At 32.8% G+C, this 17,643-nt stretch overlaps 1 protein-coding gene across 1 annotated transcript; it reads right to left on the bottom strand.

The window, feature by feature from the left end:
- Nucleotides 1-11,034: 11,034 nt before the first annotated feature.
- LOC132751994 (U6 snRNA-associated Sm-like protein LSm7) lies at nt 11,035-17,633 on the bottom strand. The gene is made up of 4 exons (XM_060742224.1): nt 17,480-17,633; nt 15,237-15,345; nt 14,310-14,381; nt 11,035-12,268 (listed from the first exon to the last, which is right to left on the bottom strand). Exons 1-4 carry the CDS (start codon nt 17,510-17,512, stop codon nt 12,129-12,131), a joined length of 354 nt encoding a protein of 117 aa, XP_060598207.1. The 5' UTR covers nt 17,513-17,633; the 3' UTR covers nt 11,035-12,128.
- Nucleotides 17,634-17,643: the final 10 nt, after the last annotated feature.

The following is a 17,643-nucleotide window of genomic DNA, read 5'->3' as shown; positions in this document are numbered from 1 at the left end:
AATCTTTTACACCAGTCCACCTTATTATTAATTAACTATTATCTATTACAATATCAAATTAAATCCTTTTATTCACTTCCAATCTTTCTACTCAATGTATTTTCTTTTCTTATCCTAACCTTCTTAACCTAGACTTAAACCTAAACTGACCTAACTTTCCCCCCCAAATCTGTATGTCCAAAATTCTATCCAAAACAAAGTATCTGCCCCCTTTTTGAATTTATCCAATCACATAATATATTTCTTATCTTTAATCTGTCTATCATAATTAATAAAACATTATCACATGTGCATTTGACCATCTTCTAAGTTTTTACATCAAAGGATTTCACACCTAAGTGATATTGCTTTGAGAAGCTGAAGAAGCAGACCAAAACTAATTTCAGTCTATCCCCCTCAGCTTTCCAAAGAACCAAAATATGTTATTAGATCACATATTATCATAATATTAGGTTGATCATAAACATAAAACAAAATATTGCCTGGCTACATTATCTCGCCACCCAGCTAAGTTTGCTCCGTCAAACTTTATACATAAACATATAAACATATCAATGAACATTTATCAATAAGACAAGTAATAAACAAATTAAAATCACTACTAAGCAATTTACATATAAATATACAGATAAGGTGGACTGGAAAACTTCAATGTTTCAAAGTATATAAAACACAATTTAAAATGCAATACAATGTATATAATCATTATGCAATCAACACAGTTAACAGTGTAATTATAGGAAATAGTATGATCTTTTTAAAGTCTTGATATTTCTAATTAACCATAAGAGATCTTTATGTAATTATGTTCATAATTTCCATGTAAATCTATTTCTCTGATATAATGTCACCACAAAACTTCCATTTATTTCCATTTCATATTAGTTCTTTTTGTCTGGTTAACACTTACTTTGATTGTTTGATTTTAGTCTTATTTCCTTTGCATAAAGATAATTGTATTTACAGTTAAACACACATGTTTTTCACATTTTCACTTCAACACTGTCATTTCACTGTCATCTTTGTCATTGTAATCATTTAAAACACTTAAATCACTCATATCATTTTTCAATCACATATTGCATAAACTTATGATGATTCAACCATATTTTTCAATCATGTCATCGCAATAAACTTAATTCAATTAAACACCTGTAGCATTAAACATACAAACTTCTGTATTTACCCACAAAGCATTTTGTAAACTTAATTTATGACTGTAAAGCTTGAAAGATGTGAAAAATAGCAAACTTAAAAAAAATAAGTTTACAAAAAATGTAACACTAACATCTTTTTGCTTTACATATAAAAATATACAATAATCATATAATACTCAAGAAATTCTTGGGACTTGACTATTTTAAGCTTCGCATAGCTCAACTGTAACAAAGATTCATAAACTCACATTTTATCTCCCTTAAATGCCTTTTTGTCCATCATTATCCCCAAGTAAAATGATACAAATTTTAATAGACTATGATAATACAGCCAGTTCATCAATAAGACTTACACATCTATTTTTCTCTAAATCACCTCAACTCTATACCTATATATATAACATTATATTGGACATCAAAGTCACAATAACCTCCGAATTTGTATTCTAATATTAACAAGGGTATCACATATACGTATACCAATAAAGAACAAAGTTGAAAATAGTAAGAAAGGTTATATTCAGATTTACCATGCCAGTATAAATGTTGCCAACAAAAAATCTAAACATAAAAAAAATGTGCGCATATAGAATTTGAATTTAGTTACACATGACATAGAAATTTATATGAGCCAGACTTAACCATTTAACACAATGCCTAAATGGAAATTGCAGTGAAGGACATCACATTTTTATTCACCCCCAATAACAAGAATCTTAATAAAGTTACCAACAATACTCTCCTAACTACTTTAAGCAGTTTCCAGATTATATAAACTCCCTTTTTTTTTTTTTTTATATATATACTCGTACTATATTTTGCTATTTTTATATTTTTATTTTTACTACAATTATATCTCTCATACCACTCTTAATTCTCACATACTGGGACGCTTTCGCACAGTGCCTGAGAACGTGTACTTAATGTGAAAATTCTTTCTCACATCTTCTGGCAAATCTCCACTATAGCGCCACTCAGTTCGTGTTCTCCCAGTTTCATTACGGTATCTTACCAAATATACCAATCTACCTCTGTGATAACTTGCCTTAACAATTTTCTCCAAATCAAAGTTATCTAAATTTGAAACTTCAGGTATATCTTGATCATTAACTGATGAAGACGGTGGCTCTGTCTCATCCTTTTCTTGGTCATCCATCTCCAGCTGTTGTATTCTGTCTGGCAACCCTGATGGATTTGTCGGTCTTAGAGCTGGATTGGTGTAGGGTCTCAACCTATTTGCATGTACAACACTTTTGACAGCTTGATGCGTGGCTAAATTTCGTAGACGAAAATTGACTTCACTTAACTTTTCAGAAATGTAGTATGGCCCAGTCCATTTTCTTGTCAACTTTGGTTAAGAGTTAAACAAAACTGAACGCACTTTTCTTCGTTGCTCCAATTATTTAATTGTCCGATTTTCTCGAATTTCTCCAAAAAAAAGTCTACATTATCATTTTGTTCAAATTTTGGTGTTGCTATCAATTGTTTATTTCTTGACATTATAATTTAATAAAAGTTCTAAGAATACTTCCGGATTCTCACACCATTATGTGGCCAGACGCCCTTTCTTAGGTCTGACCACTCGGGGAATTAGCTTTAAATCTTAACTTCACAATTGCTTTTGAAATTTATATAACAACAAACTTTAATGTCCACATTCAGTTTCTTTTATTCCATATGATAAGCTAAATCTTTCACACCAGTCCACCTTATTATTAATTAACTATTATCTATTACAATATCAAATTAAATCCTTTTATTCACTTCTAATCTTTCTACTCAATTTATTTTCTTTTCTTATCCTAACCTTCTTAACCTAGACTTAAACCTAAACTGACCTAACTTTCCCCCCCAATCTGTATGTCCAAAATTCTATCCAAAACAAAGTATCTGCCCCCTTTTTGAATTTATCCAATCAAATAATATATTTCTTATCTTTAATCTGTCTATCATAATTAATAAAACATTATCACATGTGCATTTGACCATCTTCTAAGTTTTTACATCAAAGGATTTCACACCTAAGTGATATTGCTTTGAGAAGCTGAAGAAGCAGACCAAAACTAATTTCAGTCTATCCCCCTCAGCTTTCCAAAGAACCAAAATATGTTATTAGATCACATATTATCATAATATTAGGTTGATCATAAACATAAAACAAAATATTGCCTGGCTACAATATCCAAATTTAGTTATCCACTCAGATCTGCAATTAAATATATACCCAAATTTAGTTATCCACTCAGATTTACAATGAAATACATCTAAATTTAGTTATCCACTCTGATCTACAATAAATACATCCAAATTTAGTTATCCACTCAGATCTACAATAAAATATAACCAAATTTAGTTATCCACTCAGATCTACAATAAAATATAACCAAATTTAGTTATCCACTCAGATATACAATAAATACATCCAAATTTAGTTATCCACTCAGATTTATAATAAAATTCATCCAAATTCCACTCGGATATACAATAAAATACATCCAAATTTAGTTATCCACTTAGATCTACAATAAAATATATACCCAAATTTAGTTATCCACTCAGATATGCAATGATATATATCCAAATTTAGTTATTTATACAAGATCTGCATTACTGTCACAGAAGATCTGTATTACAAATTTTAGTTTAATTTAGATCTACAATAAGATTTATCCAAAACATATATATATATCCAAGACTATTAAGTGATTGAGGTACAAATATTGCTTATATAAGGATCTTACACTGGTGTATGGTACAAACAGGAATATGTAGCTTGTTGGAAACTGTTCATATTGGAAAAGAGGCTCTACCAAGTTTACTCTAAAAAGTTACCCAGGAGCTAGATTATAAATATCTTACACCAGCTGCCGTACAGACTGGAATATCTAGCTCTAGGGTAACTGTTTACAGCGGTAAAGAGGCTCTGCCGAGTTTCCGCTAAACAGTTACCCGAGAGCTAGATATTCCTGTCCGTACCAACAGCCGGTGTTTGATTCTTTTTCTTGCATTTTACATGTCAATTATTTTCGGAACTGAAATCATGAAATTTGATATTCTCATTACGCACTTTTTCTTATATTAGCGTATGAACATACAACTTCATTCTTAATGGAAAAATGTCGTCATTCTAAGAACGCGATTCATTCAAAAAAGGTGCGTGTCAATGACGTCATTAATATTGCGCGACTTGTCTTACATGGGGGATGTAGGACAGAGTTTTCTAGCACCAGTGTAAATGGTAGATAATCCTGTCTGGTATGCAAGAAATTCCTGTCTGTGACAACAGCCGGTGTTTGATTCTCTTTCTTGCACATTGAATATTCATCATATTTTGGAAATAAATTTCAAAAGCTAATACTTTCATGTAGCACTTTTTTTTCTCATAGTAGAATATATAAGTTCACAACTTCATTCATAACGGCAAAATGACATCATCCTAAGAACAGGAGTGTAAGACATGTAAGACAGGTATTTCTAGCACTGGTGTAAACAGTAGATAATCCAGTCTTATAAAATTGCAATAAATGTTTGTATTATCAAATGGGAGATATTTTAAGTTACATGCAGTTTATAATTTTGCTTTTTAATATGTTATACATGCATAATACTGTTTGTTTGTAACATCAATTTTCATTGGATAATCATGCAGCTAATATTAGTTTTATACACCGCTGGCACAAATCTTATCAATTTATTTAAGAAAAAATATATCTCAAACTGCAATATTATCGCTCAATAAGATCATTGTATAGAGTTCGGATGTGAGGAATTCTATCATGAGGGCGTAAAGGAATTATGTACATAATTCCTTTCAATTCTATAAATTACTTCACATGAAAGATAAATAGTTCAAACGGCCCAAGAAAACTTCTGGACTATATAAATGGCCCAAGGAAACTTATGGACTATATATACATTGGATTATATGTGTTATGTTCAAATTATAAAAAGGGGGGGGGATGTGGAGTTCAAAAGTTGAAAAACCTCCCCATTTTATCTAGTTTCAATATTATCTGCAACATTATTATGCAAATATATGAACAAAATTGTGATTTTTTGTTGTTTTAGTGAAATACTTAATGTTTTCAATATATTGTAGATCTGCGTTTTATTTGTGCTCTAAAATCTAGTAGTATTTATTGCCATTTTTTATTTATATTCAAAACTTTTTTAAGTTTAAAGGCCAATTATGCCTTACCTTAACCAAAAATTTTTACTCATTTCGTCATGTAGATGAAATATCTTTTGTCTCTTGCAGTATCTTTTGCAATTGTTGAGTTATTGTGAACAAGTATATTGTATGGAAGTCAAATTACTGCTTTACTACTTTGTTTTCATTTTACTACCTTTATGACACATGGCTGCTCATTCAATGCTTATTTCTTTAGTTAACTTGTAAAACATCTAACCACTTGCCCCTCACTGCTGTGGGTTCGAATCCTGACAGGGACTTTGGATTCTTTCATGTGAGGAAGCTATTCAGCTAGCTTACGGAAAGTCGGCGGTTCTACTCAGGTGCCCGTTTGTGCCTGAAATAATGCACGGAAGGGCACCTGAGGTCTTCCTCCACCAGTAAAGCTGGAACATCGGGATATGACCTATACTGCGTCAATGTGACGTAAAACCAAAAACAAAAACAAACAAATAAACATCTAACATACTGTAAATCCATTTTCAAAACATTTAGAAAAAAAATGAATGGTTGACATTTCTAAAGAATTAAAAAATATGGATTTCTGAGGCATAATGTGACTTTAATTTATCAATAAGCTGAATGGTTGTTTAGCATATAGTTAGGGACTATCATGTATAAGATTCTAATTTTGATATGACTGCATTAGTTTGATATTTTCTTTGTATACATGTACATGGAATGTTTTACACATAATTTTGAGAAAATATTGGTTTGCTTGTGAAGTATATGATATAAATAAAAGTGCCTTAAAGTGAGATAATTTGTAATTTCAATGTGTTCCACATCAAGCAATAAAACTTGTGTGCATATTATATGTTATTTTGGTTTTATATTACCCGAGTGGGAAAGCGATTGGGTGGTATTTTGTCTTGCCAGGTTATATATCCATATATATCTCTAAAATGTTAACATAATAAACTTATTACTTATCCCCTGCAGAGTAAGACTATTTTAAAATATATCAATGCTGTTTTAATTAAACATCGAAATAAGATTCCCTTTAGGGTAACCCTTCATTGCAAAATGACATCACCATAGCAGAAAATTGAACCGTATGCACATTGTGACATATTGTTTACAACATAGGGGTACCCAAAAGGGGATATTTGATGTGTATTTTGCATTGTCTGGCTCGATAATATCAATTTCTTTCAGCGGGTTTTATATCCAATCAAAAAGGGGGAAAAATCTGAAAGGGTAATCACTAATGAAGTCTTCTATGCAGAAGTTATGAATTGGACAAGAACCCGAACTGCACTTAAGTTTGCCAAGTTTAATACAAGTTTGCCAAGTTTAATACCCTGCTTAACCTTGAACCTCTGCTACACATTGTCTAGGGCCCTCCGTGGATGAGTGGTTAAGGATGATGACTTCAAACCACTTGCCCTTACCGCTGTGGGTTCAAATCCAGACAGGGACTTTGGATTCTTTCATGTGAGGGAGCTATCAAGCTAGCTTACAGAACGTCGGTGGTTCTAATCAGGTGCCTGTTCGTGCCTGAAATAATCCACCAGTAAAGCTGGAATGTCGCCATATGACCTTTTATTTGTACAATACTGTGCCGGTGTGACGTAAAACCCAATCAAACAAACACATTGTTTACTTATGTATGTCAAATGTTTAAATTTGAAATCCAATCATGCCAAAGTTTTGAACTGGTTATCTGTTATAATGTATACTATTATACAACATATTACTCCTTGTTTCAAACACGCTCCTACACTAAAACAGACAGTGGTAACATTTTATTGGGGGAAGGGATATATTTAATAAAGAAATGCAAAACATAGAGTGTGGTTTCCAGGGAAGGCTATCAGTTAAGTGAAAGATCTGCAATCAACTAATTTCTTTCACCAAAATAAAGTCAAGTATTTAAAAGCAAATGTAATACTTTTTCTGATGGAAAGAGTCAAACAGCAACATGTATAATTACAACATTTTATTTTCTAATTAAAGCTACAGCTACTTACATGAGTCAGTGTGACCTTGATCTTAGGTTACTGTCCAAAACTGCGCTCTGCACATCATCTGAGAAATATAAATATTTCTGCCAAATAGATTTAATTCAATACTATCAGTTTAAAAGAAACAGAACGGATTTAAAATTTTGAAATTGTTACAAAATGACCAAGTGTAACCTTGACCTGAGAAAGGCCAAACCTGCCCTCTGCACACATTTTATTATGGTTAACATTTCTGCCAAGTAGTTTCAATATCTTTCCAACGGTACAGACAGGACACGAAAACTCCTATGTAAGTCTATATAAATCAATTAATCTCCGGGACGGCGCAATTTTGATCTTAGGAAGGCCAAGCTTGTGTTCTTTACACCATCTTAAAATAAGTGATATTTCCGCCAAAAAGTTTTGATTTCTTTCCAACAGTTCGAAAACCTCCCATACATACTCCTAATTGTAAATCAGTTAATCCCCAGGGCGGGGCCAACTTTGAACATACGCAGTCCAAACTTTAGTTCTGCACACCGTCTCAATATAAGTAATATTTGTGCCAAAAAGTTTTGATTTCTTTCAATCGGTTCAAAAGATACAGAGCTGACACAAAATTTGATATTGAAACAAAATGACCAAGTGTGACCTTGACCTCAAAAAGGTCAATCCTGCACTCTGCACATCGTCTCATTATGGTTAACATTTCTGCCAAGAAGTTTAAATTTCCTTCCACTGGTTCAAAAAATACAGACTGGTCAAGAAAACCTGACGGACAGACAATATGCGCCAAAAATCTTTTGGGCATATAAAAAGCTTGAAAGCATTTTTGGGGGCACAATGGGCCTTTACAAATAAAAACATTAAAAAGAACACATGATCAGGATTTTCATGATTTATTCTCCAGTAATGTATCATGTAACTGAGTAATGTTCACAGTTATTTTTGAAGATAATATTTAATAATATTTTTAAGATTTGATACCCAATCATTACACCAATAAACTTTCAAAATGGACATTCATGTACTTTTATGTGTTGTCCATTATTAATTCAAGGTATTCAAAACAGCATGCCTAAAATTTCCTGTTAATGTTAATGACAACTTGATGTTTAAATGAGGAAATATATTCAAGGCACTGAGTTTACTCCATCAATAACATTTACAGTATTAAGAAGTCTTACTGTACAGCTTTCCCATCAAAAAGTTTCTAACATAGGCCAATATCGTAGTAAGTCATTTCTGGAACATTATTTTTCACAATCTTCAGTATTCAATAATTTTTAACCCTTTATAACCGAAAATCAGTATAAAAGGATAATGGATGAGTAATTGTAAATAATTTAATGCTCAATATTTCGAAAAAATAATGTTCCGGAAATAACCGATTTGCACGATATTGGACGATGTTAGAATTTTTTGGCCAAAAAGCTTTACAGTAAGACTACCATAACAAGATTGCATTTGAGAAAAATGCTATGCCACCGCATGGTTCAAATTTCATAGCTGTACATCAAAGGACAAGAAAGTAGGTCACATCATCAAAATCTAGGTCAAAGTTCAATTTTACAACTAAAACTGTGCACATGGTCAAAATGTCATTGCTGTACATCAAAGGACAAGAAAGTAGGTCACTGTCCCCTTGGGCAAGGCGTAATTTTGACCCAAGGGTTTAATAACAATCTTGATACAGGTCCACCAAACAACATTTCAAGTCAAATATCTAAGCTATAGCTTTCTCCCATTCAGAAAACATTTGTTTTATTTTCTGTTTTTACTACGTGTACATAATGAGAATCACTGCCCCCGGGCAGGGCCAATTTTTGACATTTGAACAACTTTGGTAGAGGACCTATAGATGATATTATATATCAAACATCAAAGCTCTATGCCTTGAACCTTCAGACCAATTTTTTTTTTCACTATATGTACATAATGAAAATCAATGACCCCCGGGGCGGAACCAATTTTGACCCCAGGGCTATAATTTGAACAATCTTGCTAGAGGTTCACTACATAATGTTTCATGCAAAATATCTTAACTCTATCCTTTGTCAATTTAGAGAAGATGATTTTTTAAGTTTTAACTATATACATATAAGATAAACCTATGGCTCCCAGGGGCGGGGCTTATTTTGACACAAGAGGCAAAATTTGAACATCTTTGGTAGAGTACCTTTCATATGATGATATTATTTAACAAATATCAAAGCTAGATCTAAGCCTTGTACCTTCAGACAATAAGATTTTTTTATTTTTCACTATATGTATATATTGAAATCAATGACCCCCAGGGCGGGGGTAATTTTGACCCCAGGGCTATAATTTGAACAATCTTGCTAGAGGTTTACAACACATTGTTTCATGCAGAATATCTTACCTCTAGCATTTGTCAATTGCTAGAAGAATTTTTTTTAAGTTTTTACTATATACATATAAGGAAAACCAATGACCCCTGGGACGGGGTTGATTTTGACCCCAGGGCTATAATTTGAACAATCTGGGTAGAGGTCTACCAGACAATGCCTTATGCAAAATATCTAAGCTCTAGCCTTTTGGTCTTTACAAGGTGTTTTTAGTTTTTACTATATGTACATATAGCGAAAATCAATGACCCCGGGGCGGGGCCGATTTTGACCCAAGGGCTATAATTTGAACAATCTTGGTAAGGTCTACCAGATGATGTCTTATGCAAAATATCTAAGCTCTAGGCCTTTTGGGTTTTTACAAGACGGTATTTTAAGTTTTTTACTATATGTACATAGTGAAAATCAATGACCCCCGGGGCGGGGCCAATTTTGACCCCAGGGCTATAATTTGAACAATCTTGTTAGAGGTCTACCAGACAATGCCTTATGCAAAATATCTAAGCTCTAGGCCTTTTGGGTCTTTACAAGAAGATTTTTTAAATTTATTCTTATAATTCCTTTTGGTTGCCATGGCAACCAGATTTCTGCATGGAATGAAATTCTTTGAACAACTTTGGAAGCCCTTCACCCAAGGAACAATCCTGCCAAGTTTGGTTGAAATTTGACAAGTGGTTTTTCACAAGAAGACTTTTTAAGTTCACTATATAATCTATATAACACACACACACACAAACAAACAAACAAACACACACACACACAGGTGAATCGCTATATGCCACCGCATCGCAGATGCTGCGGTGGCATAACAACATATCTAGCTTTACTTGTGAGAGAAGACCTCAATTACTGTTCTGTGCCGCATTTCAAGCACTAGTGGGCATCTGAGTAGAACCGCTGACGTTCAATAAGCTAGCTGGTTAACCTTCTCACATGAAAGGATCCAAGTCCCAGTCTGGATTCGAACCCACAGTTATGAGTGGCAAGTGGTTTGGAATCAGTGACCTTAACCACTGGACAACAGACGCTCCATTGACAAATGTTTACTGCACATAAATGTTTAAAGTCTATAATGTTTACAGCATGTAATTTATTCAAAATGTTTTATAGTAAATACAAGGAAATAAGTACATGTACATGTATGTTACAATTAATGTGATTGAATCACTGACATAATGAACCTTCCAATATGAATGAAAATGAATTTGCTATCTTTCCCTTCAAAATAATAGTCAACAAAAATGGAATAATATCAAAGCACAGTAACTCTTACAGTAATGGTCATCTTTTGAAATATAATGAAATATTTAGAGTTATGTCAATTGAACTTTATTCAACGTAATTCAATGTAAAAATTACAATCTTCAGACTCATGCCATTAAACTGCAAGTATGCAAATTTATATTCAAATTATCAAATTCACTGAAACCAATATGACAAGTGATGAATGCAATCGAAATTTCAGCTCTTGATTTTTTTGGAAATGTTAATTGTAATATATTCAAGGTCCATCAAAGTTAAAATTACGTCTCTTGACAAAAATTTTTACATAACTAACTGACCATTCCTCATAAAATGACAAAAGGGCATGGGCTATGATACAGGATATTTGTTTAGTAAGTGTAAGATCGGAATATATTTCACCGAGTGAGCAGCAAAAAGGTATATTTCGCGAGTGGTGCAGTCACGAGTAAAATTATACAAACTTTTGGTGTTCACTAGGTGAAATAATCATTTCCATCTTATACTTAAACCAATTTTCCTTTTATTATATGCAAAGAAACATTTAAAGACATTTTAATCTATACTAAATGAAAAGCGCGCCAAATAAAAATACAACATATTGTATTTACAACGTCACGTTATTAAGTTGGTTTCCAGTACTGTGCATGCTGGTATTTCAGTGAAACAACGTAACGGGTTTAAATTCATAACAGTGAAATATCAGTTTTATATTTCACTGATATATTTCTATAAACCACTGTATACCAGGTTTCGTAAAAATGATACTAAACAATTCCTCTAACATTTAGATCTATATTGAATATATATTTTTTTGTACCAGCAGCCAAACTGAAGACTTTCAACTATGAAATATAAACAATGAGAAGAATATAATGCATTTCATGTAATTTTGTATGCGAAGATAGGTTGCAATTGAATTGTATAGATACTTTTATGTAAATTATACGTAACAAACATTGCGAGCACAAAAAATTGCTTTTTAAGAGCTATGACAATTCTTTTTAACCGTTAAACACTGATACTCTTCAACGGTACATTGCTCAACTTTGCGGCAATATTTCAGTCATTCAGTTCTTCTTTCCCTTGTTTCTGAACATACCTATTCTTTTGCTTTTTATTTTAAAAAATTCATCACTTCAGTTGAAGAATTATCATATAAACTCTCCAGTCTTTACATTATATACACAACAACAACAACAACACAATGTTGCCATAGCGATCATCCGTCCTGCTGCACGAAAGGATTTGCTATCGCCTCCATTCCGTCCGACGGACATATTAACACAACAGACGTCCCTCGGCACACAACGAGACCTAAACTTCTTGTGTCCTCAGTTAATTTATAGGGGTCATCTGGATCTGAAAAATAAACATCATTTTGTTTAGATTATTATCACAAATAATTATCATTTATTTTAGTTTATTATCCAAAATAATTATTATTTTATTTACTTAATTATCAGAAATAATTATAAATTTGTATCTCTAATTATTAATTTGTTTACTAGCTAATTAATAATCATGAATAATCATTTAGTTACTAATCTAATTATCAATTTCTTTAGCATAATTTTTTGAAAATATTATCAATTTGTTTACAAATTCAACCAGAAATGAAAAAGAGCTGTCAGTAGGACAGCTTACTAGAATATTGTCAGTGCTTGATAGTGAACAAGAGCGTGGATAATGTAGAATTTTGATAAAATACGATTAAAAATGGCCATTATTCTGTCAAAATCCACATTCGAGATATGGGCCTTGTTCAGTAAAAACCCATTATGCTTCAAAATATGTGTGTGAAGTTTCAGAATTTTTAATATACAAACTTGCATGCAAAAACATAACCAAAGTGTGACACTTACACCTTCTGAGTATAATAATTCTACCTATTCTTTGAATAGTCAAGCTAAAAACAAGCATTTGATAGTATTGCGGGCAATACAGTAGTCCCCTACCGGTCCCTCAAAAAGTTCTTTAATTGTCATACACTCCTGTGTATTGCCATTTATAATAATATTATAAATTATGTTTATACAACCTTGTCATATTACTACGATGTGGGATTTTAAAGTAAATCCTATAAGGAATGAAGAAGTTGAAGTGAAAATACCAGTTTCTCGAAAAAAATCTAAGTTCAAGGGGGACATAATTCTGGAAATAGTCTTGCTGGAGTATTTAACCTTCTCAAAAATGTCGAGTGATAATAAAAAACATATAAATGAAGTTTGAAGTAGATACATTAGGAAATAAAGAAGTTATTTAAAAAGACAACATTTTTCCCCTAAAAAATCTAAGTTCTAGGAGGTAATACTGATATTTTTTGTGCTAGAGTTATAAACCTTTGTCACATATGATGTGGTTGATGACCAGAAACTTATATTTAAAGTTTGAAGTAAACACCTTAAGAATAAAGAACATATAGTGAAAAAAGCTGAAAATTTAAATCAGAAATCTTGAAATTCAGGCTATTTGTTGCCATAGCAACCAGAATTTTCAACATAAGAAGAAAAGAAAAAGATGTGCATAATCTCCAGGCTGCCATCTACCCATATTTCAAGTTTCATAAAAATATTTTCAGTACTTTTTGAGTTATCACTGGATCCAGTTTATGTGTTAAATTTGCCATATTTTCAGACTATTTGTTGCCATAGCAACCAGAATTTTCAACATAGGAAGAAAAAAAAAAGACGTGCATAATCTCCATACTGCCATCTATCCATATATCAAGTTTCATAAAAATATTTTCAGTACTTTTTGCGTTATCACGGGATCCAGTTTTGTGGATGGACGGACTGACGGACTGACAGACTGACAGACAGACGGACAGACAGACAGACGGACAGACAGACGGACAGACGGACGGAGGGTAAACCTAAAGTCCCCTCCGGTTAAACCGGTAGGGGACTAATAAAGCATAATAATTAAATCATTTTCTTCGGCTGATTGTTGAACAATGAATGCTTAGACGTTATAAAATATATTTACTAAACTGATCAAACAAGCACTTAAGGTTACAAATCAAGCCCATCCGTGGATATTTCAAATAATTTGATGAATAATTTTGTAGAAAAATCTGAAAATCAGGTTAACAAATTCATTATTTTGAATGATTTTTAATAATTTTAAAAACACATAGAAAATTATTCGAAAATTTCAAATCTGACCTAATAATAAAATGGGATCTTCTTTTCTATATTTTACAACTTCATAAGTGCTGTTTCCATTGACACAAAGTATGTATATCTTCCCCTAAAAAAAAGCTGTACTTTCCCCTGAAATGTAACCGATTGAACCGGTAGGGGACTAGTAAGTGTCCAGCTATTATTACAACATAGATCACGGACAGACAAACAGACGAGTGTAAACCTTAAGTCTAATAAACTTATTCTGCCCATCTTACCTCTCAAATGTTCTGTTGTGTCGTCTAATACGAGATTTAACAATGGATCATAACCTTTCAGTATACCGCTTGCTGAAATAAAATATAACAAATACCATTAACATTTTGTTTGATATTCTTCAGTTATAGAGTAGAATCAAACATCACAAAAACAATGTGAAAGTTTGCTAACTGCTTGTAAATTCCACAGCTGGACAATTCCAAATACAAAGCAAAAAGAGCTGTCATTGATTCATCGCAACGCATATTGACAATACATTGATATCGAATGACAAATATCGGCGATATACTGATGTATTGACATATATTTGTAATTACTTGTAAATAATTGACTTTCATACCTGTCTCAATGATTTAAATAAAATATATGCTCTGTTCATATAAATATGTTGTGTCCTGTTTATAAAAACCCTTTGCATGATTTTTGCCTGACCATTTTTTGTCATCACTGCTATGAAATGTGCCCATTATGTAACAACAGATTAGTGTTAGACATGACCACCTGCTTTTGTACAATGTATAATTATGTTCTGGGTGAATTTTCGTAATTCAAAGACATTTAAATAAATTATCAAAATTATCAATTTTTTTTTCTAATGTGTATCGATTATTGATTGACAGAAAAATATCAGCGATACATCGATATTGCCCTCATTGATGACAGCTCCAAATTTGTTAGTTTGTTTGATTGGGTTTTACGTCACACCAAAACAGTATAGGTCATATGGCAACGTTCCAGCTTTACTGGTGGAGGAAAACCTCTGGTGCCCTTCCGTGCATTATTTCAGGCAAGTAGAACCACCAACGTTCCGTAAGCTAGCTGGGTAGCTTCCTCACATGAAAGAATCGAAAGTCCACTGTCGGGATTCAAACCCACATGACAGCTCTAAAAGCAAGTCCGGTCTATTATAAAATTTGAGCGTATACCTTCTCTCCCTCCACTGAACTTTACTCGTATCGGTTTCTCCAGGTACTTGGATAAATCTAAAATAGTTTCCTTCTTCTTCTTCTCTTTATCTCCGGACCCTTTGTCCATCTGAAATACATAAGTGACAGGAGTTGTTGATGAAAATAAAATAATAACAGGTCAGTGTACAGGTAAATTGTTATAACTTTAAAGACATAAGGATCTATGCATGATGTTTGTTAAAGTTTAACTACAAATGCTAAATACTCATTCTATCATTTTTAGTTCAAGAAAGAAAGATGCAAATGCATTAGAAAAGCAGGGTGTTTTTTTCCCAAGATTTTGGGAAAATGACCCATACCCATAGAATGTTTTGTTAAAAATTGAGAAAAATGCATGACTTAAATTTTGCAGTGCAAAGAATCACTGTCTAGGACCGCATCTTCAAACATCTAAGCACCATAACAGTGAAGAAGCCCTTATTTTCAAAGATTTCAGAATTTGTTATTCAAGATTTTTGGTTTGTAACTTTCAAAAGGGAGTTTTTTACTGTGCATTGGGAAAATAATATACTATTTTCAATTGGGAATATGATAGAATATCTGTAATAATATAAGCCAAAACTAGAACTGTGACCAAAGGACACGGATGCCCCCACTGTGCAGATGTGCTCGTAAACAAGAGCATGCATATATCTGTATGTAAGATTTTTATGTGGAACTTTTTATTAAAATCTGCCATCCGGTTTAAGTGGAGTTGCGTTCACAAAATTTCTATATGGTATATAGTGAAAAAATCAACAAAGGGCCATAATTCTGTTAAATTTGGTAGCAGCAAAAATTCCTTCCTTTACTTCCATCTACACATTAAGGTTGTTCATCCCTGGAAGTTTAAGCAAAATCTGCCATCCGGTTTAAGAAGAGTTGCGTTCTAAAGATTTTGGGACGTACGTACGGACGTTCCAACCTTTTGGCTTTAAGGGCTATTTTCTTTGTTATTTTCTTTGTTTTCTTAAGGGCTACTAGCCCCTAAACCCTATGATCACAGAATGAACCTATAATGTTCTCTTTTGTTCTCTTTACTGTTATATAGCCCCTATTAACCCAAAATGTTTGCTCGGAAGGACGTACGGACGGACAAGTGCAACGCTATATGCTCCCCACTTTGTGGGGGCATAAAAAATCACTGAAAAGTTCCCTCTGTGTGAAGGACTGAAAATCACAACCACTTTTAGGCCAATTTCCGAGACAAAGTAATAATGCTCGAGACCACAGAGCCGGAGAATCATTTCTCTAAAGTTACGATTATTATTTGATAAACTAGCAAATTTAAAAATAACGTTAAAACAACATCTTTGATAAATGGCGGATGGGATTTTCCCATTCGGAACTGCCTCCGCTATTATCTATAACAACCTCGGAACAATATGGATTGAAAGTAGTTCTACCACATGGTTTCAGATGTAAACTGTAAACATAAACAGAGATAATGTAAAACAAATGTATATATTTGACATATAATGTCTGTTCTGGTACTCTTTTGCTTGAAAATATGTCTGACAACAATTTGTAAATTAAATATGCCCATTTTAAACAAATCCAACTAACAGGTTGGTTTTTTTGTACTTTCGGTTTCTACAACCATAATAATAAATATATAAATAATGTATTGTTTGCTTTTGTACCTATGAATTCACTTATTTTAGGTGGACTTTTACTACATATATTGGAAATAAACTTGTCAAGAACTCCCAGCATTAAATTACTATTTGTTTACATGATTAGTTTCTTAGCATAGGTTAGACCGAAATACTGCATCCGTTCTGTGTATTCATACTATTGTGTTCAAGGTCCTTATCCGAAGATGGACGGAAAGGGCCGAGTAGTTGCAATTGGGATTTTCCAAATGCCGATGCATGCGCGGTGGCCCCCCTAAGGCCTTTACATTAAATATTCTGAGTGCTCTGATGACAAGTTGAACACTAACCAATTTATTTGTTTTGTTTACGGTACAAAATACCAGCAAGAAAGATAAGCAGTTTACATGTACACTAAATATGTTATGCTTAAATCATAATTCATAACAGCTTTCCGCGCCATAGGTAGCACCTAATTTCATATTACCTTTCATATGTTGGTACGATATGAAGCAAGAACGAATCAAATAATCATGTACAATTCAATGTGCGACAGTGTGTTCTCAAGCGATAAACAACCAAAAATGATATTTTAAAAACCATCTACTGTATTTCACTGCAAATTACCTGTTGTTGCTTCGGGGGCTGTTGCGAAGTCATCGTTAAAGCAAATCGTTTCACATGCGAAATTTACCGCATCGATTCACCGGAAGTAGAATCTACAATAATTTTGCCTTCTTCTGGATACTCTCTCTTACTTGTTCCCGTTCTATCAACGCATTTGAAAACTT

This window comes from Ruditapes philippinarum, unplaced genomic scaffold, assembly GCF_026571515.1.
Source record: "Ruditapes philippinarum isolate M1 unplaced genomic scaffold, ASM2657151v2 ctg2159_1_1_1_1, whole genome shotgun sequence".
NCBI classification, from domain to species: Eukaryota; Metazoa; Mollusca; class Bivalvia; order Venerida; family Veneridae; genus Ruditapes; species Ruditapes philippinarum.
Note: the sequence above shows the minus strand (reverse complement) of the source record. Positions and strands in the feature narration are given on the sequence as shown.